General features: G+C 51.5%; 1 protein-coding gene across 4 annotated transcripts in view; it reads left to right on the forward strand.

Annotated features, from left to right (window-relative positions):
• Positions 1–13335, forward strand: part of Mgat5b (mannoside acetylglucosaminyltransferase 5, isoenzyme B) — a 68092-nt gene that overhangs the window by 26933 nt on the left and 27824 nt on the right. For all 4 annotated transcript variants that reach the window (XR_388471.3, XR_001780011.1, XM_006533417.4 and 1 more), the window contains exons 6-8: positions 687–857; positions 1442–1606; positions 2730–2899. Coding sequence is in view for 2 of the 4 variants with exons in the window: in XM_006533417.4 (XP_006533480.1) it covers positions 687–857; positions 1442–1606; positions 2730–2899 (506 nt within the window). In the remaining 2 variants the exon portion in view is untranslated. The remainder of the gene's footprint in view (positions 1–686; positions 858–1441; positions 1607–2729; positions 2900–13335) is intronic.

Below are 13335 nucleotides of genomic sequence, written 5' to 3' on the forward strand. Positions count from 1 at the left end.
CCTCTGAGCCTGTCACCTTTAGGAACTTTGTGCACTTAGAGACCCATTCTAACATCTTGGCAAGAAATGGCATGAGTCTAGTCTTGGTCCCCCCTGCCCAGCTCATGGCTTGTTGGACCAAGGACCCCTCCTGATCACCTCCAGGGGTGTTTTTGACTGCATGATGTCGGTGCATGAAGAGAACCGATTCACACCCTTAAAGACAGCTTCTCGAGCTGTCTATGAGCCTTTAAGGGATAGGCTACGGGGCTGCAGACCCCTTCCTTAGAGATCACATGGAGCCCCTGTGGAAAGAACTTCCCTGGCCCTGGCCCCCATAAAGGATGCCTATGACCCCGCCTCTAATTAAGATGAGGAGACAGGGGGCACAAGGGCTGTGGCTGCTGAATTTCCTGGACCTTGTCGTTGGTGCTTGGCCTCTTTACGTCTGCCAAGTCTCAGGTCCGAGGCCCTCCTCTGTGAGGCTCCAGGGAAGCTGACTTACCTCCTTTTCTGGTCCTCAGTTGTCGAGGGCTGGCTGACCTTGGCCCAGCCTCTCTCTCCCAGTTGTATGTCTCTAGCGTTCTGCTGCATCTTTAGGTTGGGGCAGGCCTCACGGCGAGATCTTGGGGACCCTGTGGCTAGGGGAGTCCATGCGGTGGTGTGTGGGTTCCTGGCTGCCTACCCAGGCCTGATGTTTTTCACAGTGGATGCGCGCCCGCTGGACCTCTGACCCCTGCTACGCCTTCTTTGGAGTAGACGGCACTGAGTGCTCCTTCCTCATCTACCTCAGTGAGGTTGAGTGGTTCTGTCCCCCGTTGCCCTGGAGGAACCAGACAGCTGCCCGGACAGCCCCCAAGTCCCTTCCCAGAGTCCAGGTAGGCCTAGATTGGATATCCTTAGGGACAGTGGGAGGGAGCCTCACTCCCACCCCCCCCCCACCTGACCCCATGGAATGGGGCTCCCAGCTCTGCAGGCTGAGGATCCCCAGATCATCTTCTGTGGAATCCAGTACAGGGAACTTGCTTGGGAGGCAAGAGACGTCCCCGGAGAAGTCCTTAATGGGTTAGAATAACAGCAATAATAGCTGTCATGTACCCAGGGCTTTCTGAGTGCATGGCACTGTATTTGTCCTTCTGTGAGTAGATGTAATGGGTGAAGATTCATGGACTTAGAGAGTTAACAGGTTCCAGGCACCACTGACCTTAGCACCACTCAAAGGCAGCTCACCCCTGGTGATTCAGGGCTGATTGGGTCCCCAGAGGACTCAGGGGTGGGTGGTTAACTGGGGAGGAGGGCTAGAGTGAGTATTGGAAGGTGCAAGCAGAGCCTCCCACCCTGATGCTGAAGCAGGCACCCACCTTACAGTAGGTGGCAGCTTCTGTCATGGGAAGCCGGGGATGGGACGGTGATGGGATGGATGGTCAGGGACTGAGAGAGCTGGCCTGTGGTCCCAACTTAGGCTGTGTTCCGAAGCAACCTGTCCCACCTCCTGGAGCTGATGGGCAGTGGGAAGGAGTCCCTCATCTTCATGAAGAAGCGAACCAGGCGGTTCACCGCACAGTGGACCAAGGCTGCCAAGTACCTGGCACAGAAGCTGGGGGACATTCGGAGGGACCAGAAGCAAGTATGTTATCCTTTCAGGGAGTGCTTGGACAATGTGCTTACTGCACTGGGGCTCTAGGAGGGCGTGGAACTCCAGGTGGAAATAGGCCTCCAGGTGGGAGTAGGTCTCCAGGTGGGAGTGGGCCTCCAGGTGGGAGTGGGCCTCCAGGTAGGATTGGGTCTCCAGGTGGGAGTGGACCTCCAGGTGGAAGTGGGCCTCCAGGTGGGAGTGGGTCTCCAGGTGGGATTGGGTCTCCAGGTGGGAGTGGACCTCCAGGTGGGAGTGGGCTCCAGGTGGGATTGGGTCTCCAGGTGGGAGTGGGCCTCCAGGTGGGAGTGGGCCTCCAGGTGGGAGTGGGCCTCCAGGTGGAGAGTGGGCTCCAGATGGGCATGGGTTTCCAGGTAGGCATGAGACACCAGGTGGGAATGGATCTCCAGGTGGGCATGAGGCACCAGGTGGGCGTGGCCATGAAGTTCCAAGTAGACACAGTTCTAAGTAGCCATGAGCCTGTGGTTCCCAACAGGCACAGGGTTTCAGGAGGTCACAGGTAGACAGGGAATTCTGGCTGGGCATGGTGCATGTCTTTGAACCAGTGACATTAGTTTCTTTTAACTGGATTCAGTCACAGGACATGAGGGTGACAGGGTTGAGCCCCTGGCCCCTTCTCAGGCTGGGCCAGCATGATCAGCCCCTGGAGGTCCTATGTCCTTGGGACATTTTCATCGTGTCAGGCAGAAAGGTTAAAGGGGTCCGGGAATAACAGACTGAGGAAGGATTGTTGGCCCAACTGTCCATCTGTCTGTCCATCCGTTTGTCCATATGTCCATCCATTCTTTTATTCACGTAACAGAGAACCGCATGCTTGTCACCTCCTTTCTGTCGGAGTCCTTGTCATTCATAAAACTCTGTCTTGTCTGTGTGTACTGCTGTCCATTCTTTCATCTGCAAGGTGAGCTCCACGAGGCAGTCGCACACCCACCAACACCTACGGCTCCAACATCTAGGGTCTAAAGGCAGTCAACCAGGCCTGGCCTGGAGCCCCTGTGTGCTATGCTGTGGGGTGATCCTGGGCTGGGGTATACAGACCTACGAGCTGCTTGCTGCTCTCCTCTGACCCCCCGCCCCCTCTGTCCTGCTCACCCAGATCCTTGTCCACATTGGCTTCCTGACAGAGGAGTCTGGGGACGTGTTCAGCCCAAGGGTACTGAAGGGCGGGCCTCTGGGAGAGATGGTACAGTGGGCAGACATCCTGGCTGCTCTCTACGTGCTGGGCCATAGCCTGCGGATCACAGTCTCCCTGAAGGAGCTGCAGAGGTGAGTGCCAGAGAGCCTTCACATCCTGGTGGGGTAGGGAGGGGATGAAGGGCAGCCTGGCCACCGGGCTGATGCTCTGCCTTTGGGGCCCACAGCCTGGAGGTGGCCCTCTGTCAGATGCCGGTACTCCCCGTTCCCTCCTCCACTTGCTTATGTGCTTCCCGCTTCCTCTTCCATGCAGACACACGTTTGTATTTAGAATCCACAGAGGAAGCGTGTTTGCATAGCAGCAGTCTGCAGGCTCTTGGCCTTTGCCAAGAGACTAGGGTTTGGGTCTGTGCTCATAGGCTAATGCATAATGTTTTGAGAGAGGAGTCACCATGTCCACATGAGGTCCCTGCCCCGAGGGTCTTCCTGGTAGGATGGGCATAGTCTTCAGGGGGTGTTTTTAGGAGCTGGACTCCTTGGGCATTCTACAAGGGCATTAGGGTTGACAGTGATGCTGACTGCCAGTGCTGGGCTTGTCCAGGTCCTTCTGGAACTGTGGAACATAGACACACCCCCACCCTGTGTGTGGTGGTGAAGAGGGTCTAAAAGATTGTTTGTGTGTGAGAATGGGGGTAGGGGTTGTCTGGAGAGTAAGAACATGTGGAATGCAAAGGAACTGGAGTGAGTGAGTGTGTGTGTGTGTGTGTGTGTGTGTGTGCTCGCGTACGTGTGTGAGAGAGGGAGACAGACAGATAGAATCAGAGACAGACAGCGACAGAGAGACAAAGTCAGATAGGTAGACAGACAGAGGAGTACTGGCAGATAGGAGTGTGTGTGTGTGTGTGTGTGTGTGTGTGTATGTGTGTGTGTGTGTGTGTGTGTGTGTGTGTATGTGTGGTTTTGTGTGTGTGCTGTTTGTGTGTGGGTGTTGTTTGTGTGTTTGTGGGTGTTGTTTGTGTGTGTGTGTGTCTTGTCTAATGTCTAATTGGGGTAATGTTTTTATCGCTCATCTGTTAGATGCAGACATAGCTAAGCTCTCTCTTACTTTATTTGTTATATTTCTTGTGTGGCGTTGGATATATACCAGGGTACATCTTTTAGATGTGCTTCTAGATATGTACTAATGCAGTTATGAGGTATGGGAACAAAATGACCCACTGTGCTGTGGCCATCCACTTCAGATAGAGACTATTACCAAGGACATCTGCCCAGCTATACCTGCCCTCAGCCATCCAGGAAACCTGTACTTTGAATTTTGTCTCGTGGGCCAGTCTCATTGACTCAGGGGAATGAGGAAGCGGGGGCGGGGCTGTGTTGTTGGGAGGGGCACTAAAATGAGCCAGCGTTGTAGAGTATCATCCCGTGGCCTGAGTCATTCTTTATGGTCATGCTCTTCTGTGGGCACAGTCAAGGTTAAAAGGTGTCTCTAGAGCAAGCGACAGGGACAAGAAGGGGAGGAAGAGGATGGGGACCAGGGTGGTGCTGCATAGCTACAGCACCAACAGGAAGCACCGGAAGTGGCTGCTGCTGCCTGAGAAGTAACCCCGATATCTCCAAACACCAAAGAACCTGGGAACTGAAAGGAGCCAGGACCAGACTCACAGAGCGACTCCTGGATGCAGGGAGGCAGATGACATACCCTTACTCAGGCATCTGTGGGCAGTGCTGTGTGCTCAGTTGCATGGGCCCCCTCAGTGCTGAGATCTGCCTGCTCTGCCCCGTGCCTACTTTGCTTCCTCAGGCAGAGAGCCCAGGAGGCGTACTGATGAGGGTGCTTGGACTATAACCAACTTTTGCAGATAGTGAAACGACCTTTCCCTGGCCTATAGAAAAGTCACATGGTTCATGGAGAAAGAAGGAGGACCATGGACCCAGGGCCAGAATCTCAGGTCAAATGGCACCAGCAATCTGGTGCAAATTCAGGCACCCAAGGTTGCAATAGGACAAATCCCAAGGGTGCCAAGAGACGCTTATTCTAGGCTATGGGAGGGAGAGTTTCTCCCATCCACTCATCACAGAACAGTTAGTAGACCGTCCTGCTGGAGAGGAGCGAGAGCCTGCAGGCCTTCCGGGGGCCAGGGTGTGGGGGGGCCGGTGTTTGGTTCGGTGGCTCTGCTCTAGCCCATGCCAGGGCTCTCCCAGCCCTCACCCCGAGTCCTTCCCTGTCCAGCAGCCTGTCCACTGCAGGAGTGGGATGCTGAGCCTAAGGCTGGTGCCCACTGCCATTGCCCATCCATGGCCGGAGCAGTGACTGACCGTGGGCTTCCTGGGCATGGAAAGGACCGGTAACAACTGACTCAATTGAAAACCTCCCACCTGTAGCCATTGCTACGTACACACACTTGTCTGTGCACACACAACACGAACTTACATATGTAACACATGCATGCATATATGTGTACCCCCCCCACATACACACACACACACAAACACTTATGCATGTAACATACATATATATGAACTTATATAATACCTATATACATACACATACATGAACTTATGCATGGGACACACATGAATACTCGAGTATCATCTGCACTTGTGCATGTGACATCCACATTTACACACATGAACTTATTGTGTATGTAGCATTCACATGCATAAACATGATTGCTCTTTCACACACAGTGCACAATATTCTCACGCATGCACATATGTACCACTCCATGAAGACCCCTACATACCCACTTATATGGGTATGAATACGTTCACACCTAACTCACACACATGTGGACACATGTCCATATAGCATCTGCACACACATGTTATATACTAATGCATACTCACTCGTATGCATGTTCAACACACACACACACACACACACTCACACATGTACCCTCCCAGCCCCTCACCAGAGACTCAGTCCTTTCTTTCCCCCCAGCTTTCAATTCCTGGCAGGCCTCTGTGGCTCTCAGTCCCAGGAGAGGCCTCACTGAGAGGTCACCAGGTCACCCCTTCTCAGAATTAAAGCTCAAGAAGTTGGTAGGCATGGCTGGGCCTGAAAGCCCTGGCCTTGGCCCCCTGAGGGATGTGAGTGTGAACTCTTGCTTTGACTGGGCAGACTGGGTATAAACAGCCCAGTCCCTCATGAGGTCTCCTCAGGGAGATGCTTTGAAAACCTGTTGCCAGATACAATTGAAAACAACTAGCAGTCAAAACAAAAACAAAGGCTGGAGAGATGGCTCAGAGGTTAAGAGCACTGACTACTCTTCCCGAGGTCCTGAGTTCAATCCCCAGCAACCACATGGTGGCTCACAGCCATTGGAAATGGAATTGGATGCCCTCTTCTGGTGTGTTTGATAGCTGCAGAGTACTCCTATACATAAAATAAATAAATCTTAAGCTGGGTGTGGTGGCACATGCCTTTAATCCCAGCACTCGGGAGGCAGAGGCAGGCGGATTTCTGATTTCGAGTCCAGCCTGGTCTACGAAGTGAGTTCCAGGACAGCCAGGGCTACAGAGAAACCCTGTCTCGAAAAACCAAATAAATAAATAAATACATAAATCTTATTCAAAACAAAAACAAACCAAACCTTCCTTCCCAGGGGCGGCCCCACTCTGAGATTAACAGCACCAGCCATGCTGGGTTTATGTTCAGGGTGAGGACCCTAGCCCCTGCTGCAGCAGACACCTGCTTGCCTCCCACACACCAACCAGCACAGGACCCCACACTTGGCACCCTGGCCGGGTGAATCTCAGTCATGCTCAGAGCTGTGGCCTTTCTCAGTGGCCTCCCTGAGTGCAGCCTTGGGGTTGTGAGGCTGGGAAACCATAGAATGGGGCTGGCTTTGCCTGGCTTGTGCTAAAGGGCTGTTCTCAGTGTACCTAGGACAGGGCCAGAGGGAGTGAGAGAGGGGTGAGGTCCAGAGTGGGAGATATGGACAAAGGAGGAGCCCACTGAGCTACTTAACTTTGTCCAACTTTATACAACCTGTAGCGACCTGAGAAGGAACCGCCACTGAGGGATTACCAAGATTAGATCTGCCTGTGACTATGGCTGCAAGAAATGATCTTGACTGGGAATTGATGTGGGAGGGACCAAGCCCACTGTGAGCGGTGCCATCCCTAGGCTTGTGGGCCTGCACTCTGTGTGTGTGTGTGTGTGTTTTGTGATCTCACACTTTCTTGGATGTAAAGACCCCCCTTTTTCCCCACTGCAGTAAGATTGACAGGTGTAAAAGCCGGTGGATGCTGAGCTGTGGCCTTTCACGGAGATGACAGTGGGGATGTACTGGGTTTCTCTCGAATTGTGGCAACAAAGGCGTGATGGCTAGGGGGCTTAAAAGGGCCTCTTCCTCGTGGCCCTGGAGGCCAGAATTCTGAGATTTGCTGTTACAGGCTGAGCCGTTAGGGAAAGGTCCGTTATGGGGGGTGCTCCTTAGCACGCGTAGACACCAGCCTGATCCCTGCCTCCATCTGCTGGGCCTCTTCCCTGCGTGTGTGTCAGTATCCACCCTTCTCCCATTACAAGGACTTGGTCCTAGCTGGATATGGTGGTTCACACCTGTAACCCCAGCACTCAGGAGCCAGAACTGAAAGAGAAGAGTTGCCGTGAGTTTGAGACCAGTTTTGGCTACAGAATAAGAGACCCTGTGATGGTTGGTTGTAATTATCTACGTGATACAAGAATCTCCATGAGGACTTGTCTATAAAAGCTCGGCACGTCTGTGGGAGGAGGTTGTCTTGATTACTTTAATCAATGTGAGAAGACCCCAGCCCACTGTGAGCAGCACCATCCCCTAGGCCAGGAGACCCGGACTGTTTAGGAATAGAGAGAGTTCGCAGAGAAGGAAGCCTTTGTGCACTCATTCCCTCTGCTCTTGATTTATGTGCATAGCTGCTGTAAGCTTCTGCCTGGACCTCCCCACAAGGATGGAGTAAAACTGGAATGGCAGGCAAATCAACTCTTTCTCTGTAAGCTGTGTTTTGTCGGGATATTTTATCATAACAAACAGAAACAAGACTAGGACTGATCCTGGCTCACACAATAAGGTTGAGAAACATGTCACAGTCACACGAGGGAGGGCCCAGGTGACCCATATTTCTTTTTAAAGAGAACTTCTTTATGTATATGGGTATTATATCTGCCTGCACATATGTCTGGGCACCACATGTGTGCCTGGTGCCTTCGGAGGCCACAGATCCCTCTGGAACTGGAGTTATAGATGGGTGTGAACTTCCAAATCAATGCTGGGAATTGAACATGGGTTCTCTGTAGGAACGCCCGAGCTCTTAATCACTGGGCTATCTCCACTGCCTTCATTTTGTCCCCTTTGTAAAGATACTGTTTCCAAATAAAGAAACATGCTGAGAAACTGGTGGGGGATGGAGGCAGTCAAGATGCAACATGTGAACCTTGTAAGGCGGGGAACAAGGCCATCTGTAACAGTATCCTCAGCTTGGATAGGCCTGGACAGAAACCATGGGAGGATGGGAATGGAGGCATGGTCACCTGTTAGCCCGGCAACAGCAGCAGGGCATGGGGAATTGAGGGCCATTGCATTCTGAAAGCGCCCTCAGCTGTATCCAGACCCTGTGTGGGCAGGCGCCGGGGCAAAGACATGGCTTGTACCCTGGTTGTAGCTAATTCACAGATGTTCCTGCCAGGTGTCTCGTCCGTCCGCTGACTAACAAGAAGTCTGGATGGATGAGCCAGGTTTTCTCTGTTCCTCGCGTTTTGGCGTTTTAATTAACTGGCTCACTGGAGGGATGTCTGGGGCAGTGTGCAGAATCCACATTTGACTCTGGTGCATCAAGACATTTCTGGATGAGGGAGGTAGTGTGAGAGAACAATGCCCCGTGAGAAGTGCGCATTGAGGTGATGTCAGACACCCACACCTCGCTCCCGCTGAGTGTGCATTGGAGATGTAAGGCCCCCGTCCCCTGGAGCATCCAGAGCTGTCCTCCTAAAAGCCTGTCTCCACAGTGGGTGTTAGAGAGGGAAGCCTTGCCTTTTCTGCCTGAGGAGAATTGGCAGCGCTCGCCAATTTTATTTGCATAATTTCAAGCGTTAATAGTACATGGCATAAGGAGAAACGACGGGCTCTTCCTCCATCCATGAGTGAAATTGGGTTTAGTAGAAAATTAGTTGTCTTAACTGGTAAATGATGGAAGCCCGAGAGGGGTGAGCTTCAACAAGGAAACAGAGGAGGGAGAACTCCATGGCTGTCAGTGTGCAGTCAGGCAGGGAATCAGACTCCAACCCAGGGACGTTTGCTCAAGGGCCCCTGCCCCAGGAATGTCAGAAGCGGGAACCATATCTTGTTTGCCTTGTGCGCTTGTCTTGGCCGGCTGTGACAGGCAGTCAGACTTCTCTTTCCCCGTGACAAATACTCCAGAGTAACACTTTAAAAGGAGGGATGGTTTATTTTTAGCTCATGCCATATAAGGATCCAGTCCAAGCTCCTCTGGAGCCATTGATCTGAGCGTGAGGTCAGGCACAGAGAACACCGTGGCAGTGCATAGCCAAGGATGGGGCATGAGGTGAGGCAGAACATCGTGGTAGTGGGAGCAATTGAGGTGGAGACTTGATCCCTGGGACAAGCTGGCTAACAAGTCTAGCTGTGCTGATGAGCTCCAGCTTAGGCCTTGAGGCATATGCCTTTAATCTCAGCACTCTGGAGGCAGGCAGACCTCTGAGTTCAAGGCTAGCCAGAGCTACACAGAGAACCCCTGTCTCAAAAAAAATAAAATAAAATAAAATAAAATAAAATAAGAAATAAAGTGGAAAGTAATGAAGGAAGACACCTGATACCAACTTCCGGCTTCCACATGTGTGTGTACACATGTGTGCGTGCACCCACACATGTGTGAAAACGCACACACGTGGATAAAGTAATGGCCAGAAGGGAGGGAATAAACCTCCTTCTCCCAACCAGGCTCTGCCTCCTAAACATTCTACCACCTCCCAAAATGGCACCACCAGCGAAGGACCAACCCTCCAGACCAGAGTCTGTGAGGGACACTTCTTATTAAGCTGTAGCACTTCTTATTAAACTGTGACAGGTTCTGGGGTTTGAATCTGTGCAGATCTGGCTATGACTGTCTCACACTGTTCTCAGCTAATGGGACATGGCCCAGCTGTTTCTCAGGAGATAGAACTAGAGCTGGGCAGTTGACAATGGTAACTGGGTGGAGCTACTGCCATTCTCTGATGGGGGCTGTGGTTTGTCATCTTGACACAATCTTGAATCACCAGGGAAAGGAGTCTCAATGAGGGACTGTCGAAATTAGGTTAACCTGTGGACCCGGATGTGGGAGATAATCTTGATTACGTCCACTGTGGGTGGCATCATTCCCTAGGCCAGGGGTGTGTGTGTGTGTCTCGCACTGTCTAAGAGTGCAGAAAGCAAGGTGAGCACCAGCATGTGTGCATGGATTCATTGCCCTCTGCTCTTGACTGTGATGTGATGACTGATGGCTTCAAGTACCTGCCTTGACTTCCCCCAGAGTCATGGCCTGACTGTTGCCTGGAATTGCAAGCCTACTAAGCCCTTTCTCCTTTAAGTTGTTTTTGGCAGGGCAGGGCAGGGTACTTCATCACAGAAACAGAAATGGGACTAAGATGGAGGATGTCCTCAGACTTTATGTGTAAGAGACTTGCTCACCATAGTCATGTGAGTGGCATTTGGAGGTGGGGGTCTTAAGGATGTAATCAGGGTTAGGTGGGTCCCCAGAATGACATTAGTGACTTGGTAAGAAAGGAAAAGAAATCAGAGTTAGCACATTTGCTGTCTCACCAGATGGCACCCATGTTCAAAAGCCAGGTACGGCCATACTCATGCCTTTAACCCCAGTGCTATGGAGGATAGAGGCAGGACTACTGGGCCTTATGGCCACCAGCCTCACTCCAGGTTCACTGAGAGACTCTTGTCTCAAGGGAATAAGGCAGAGTGATAGACCATGACACCTGACATCCTCCTCTGGCCTCCACATGTACATACACACACACACACATATACACAAAAGCCAATAAGAAACCAGATGAGGGATGCATGCCTCTAAAACCACTTCTTTGTGGCTTGACAGAAGGATAATATTTCAGGGCCAGCCTCGGCTATATATACCAGGCTATGTATGAACACCTGTCAAAAAACAATCCAGGAAAAGAAAACACTGTCTTAGGGTTTGTTTTGCTGTGATGAAACACCATGACCAAAGCAACTCATGGAGGAAAGAGTTTGGTTGACTTACACTTCTGCATCCCTGTCCATCACTGAGGGAAGCCAGGGCAGGAACTCAAACGGAGCAGGAACCTAGAGGTAGGAGCAGATGCAGAGGCTGTGGAGGGGTGTTGCTTACTGGCTTGTTCACATGGCTTGCTCAGCCTGTTTTTTCGTAGAACCCGGCCATCAGCCCAAGGATGGCACTGCCCACAGTGGGAGGAGCCTTCCCCATTGATCACTAATTAAGAAGATGTTCTGCGGGCTTGCTTATAGCCTGGTCTTATGGGGCCTTTTTTCTCTTCTCTTCTTCTCTTCTCTTCTCTTCTCTTCTCTTCTCTTCTCTTCTCTTCTCTTCTCTTCTCTTCTCTTCTTTTCTCGTCTCTTCTCTTCTCTTCTTTTCTTTCTTTCTTTTTTTTTGGTTGTTGTTTTATTTTTGTTTTTTTCAAGAAAGAGTTTCTCTGTGTAGCCCTGGTTGTCCTGGAACTCACTGTGTAGACCAGGCTGGCCTCGAACTCACAGAGGTCGAACTCTACCTCCCGACCACCTGGCATGGAGGCATTTTCTTAATTGTGGCTGCCTCCTCTCAGATGATTTTAGACTGCTCTTCCAGAGGTCCCGAGTTCAATTCCAGCAGCCACATGATGGCACACAACCATCTGTAATGGCATCCAATACCCTCTTCTGGTGTGTCTGAATAGAGTGACAGTGTACTCATACACATAAATAAATAACTCTTTAAAAATAAGCTGTTCAGCGCATACATCAAATAGAAGTCAGGTAAGAAGGAGACAGACAGTTCTACAAGGAATTTGATGACATGGGTATCATTGTCAACTGCAGAATGAGAGACATTTGGGTTGAGTTGTGAGCACAAAGACTAGGCTGAGAAGATAGTTGGGTGGTAGTGACTATGACTGGGTGGCCTCTTCCTAGAGCTTGGCTCTGACAAGGACTGAAGAGGAAGTTGGCAGTGCCAGGGTGGGAATGGAACGATTAATCAGAACACCACAGATTGGGCATTCCTCGAATAATAGGAAATTATCACCCACGGTTCTGGAGGCCGCAGCCTGAGGTTAGAGTTGAGCAGCACTTAGGTCCTTTGAGGTGAGTCTAGGCCTGCTCTGGGGGCCTCAGAGTTTCCGGCTTCTGGGTAACCTATTCCTTGGCTTCCTCATGGTCTTCCCTCAGCATGCCTCTGTGTGCCTCCCCCTCTTTACTAGGCACAGTTGTCACTCTGGATCAGGGCTCTACTCAACACCCCATGTTAGCATCGACTCCATCGGCTAAGACCTCTTCTCCAAACACCATCGTAGCCATGGGAACTGAGGCTGGGCCTCCTGTCTTCTGGTGACACAGGCTGACACTATCAGCAGGTGTGCTGTCCCCTCTTGCAAGTTGGGGAAACTTTGGTTGTTTCTTAATGCTGTCCTGAAGGAGCCCACAGAAGGCTGGGGGGGGGGGTGTTGTTGAAGACTGCCGGTCACCTTAGGGGACAGCTCAAGGCAGAGGCCCAGGCCTCTGCACTTACAGGAAGGAAGAAAAAGGGAACCCAGTATTGAGGGGTGGTCTGTGCAGACAAACCAGAGCTGGGACCAAGGGACTGAACATCCCCTGTAGTGACTTTTGCTCTATTTTGAGACAAGGTGGGAGAAGGTTTGTCGAAGAAGGTGGAGGGTTGGGAGCTGTGAGGAGGACAGAGAAACCACTTCTGGCAGCCTATCCCCACACTCACAATATGTTGTCCTGTAAGACAAAATAATCAAGCGAAATGAGGTCGATATGAGGTCAGAGGTAGTGGAGGTGGGTAGTGGAGGTGCAGTGTTCAGTAGCTCATTCTATTATTTCTTTTAGGATCCTCTGAGTGCTTCGAATATTTTTCTAATACATAAGTACATGAGCAGGAAAAGGAAGGGATGAGCCTGCTTGGACTCCATATCATTTCTCTGCACAGTGCCCCTCCCCAAGAGGGTGTGGCTATCTGTGATTGACCTTGTCACTCTCCAGCTCTCCCCTCCCTCCTCACTTGCTTGGGCTCGATTTGCCTGTTAGTCTCTCCTCCATCCCTGGCTGGCCCCACCCATTCTTCCTGCCTGGGGACCGTGGTGGGACATACCCCTGTGTCACATGCCCTACAATTGGATACTGGGTCACTAACCAGGCCTACTCAGCCTTTCCCCAGGCGGTAGATCAGGCTGTTCTGGTCCCAGCTCTTCGCCTCTTTCCCAGTACAAGGCAGAAACAGCCTTGTGAAGCCCTCCTCCCTTCCTAGTGTCTGGAGCTGGGGTTGGGGTATTGGGATCCTCTCACATAGAGACCCATGCTTTGTGGGTCCCACCACATGCA

Source organism: Mus musculus, chromosome 11 (assembly GCF_000001635.26).
Source record: "Mus musculus strain C57BL/6J chromosome 11, GRCm38.p6 C57BL/6J".
NCBI lineage: Eukaryota > Metazoa > Chordata > Mammalia > Rodentia > Muridae > Mus > Mus musculus.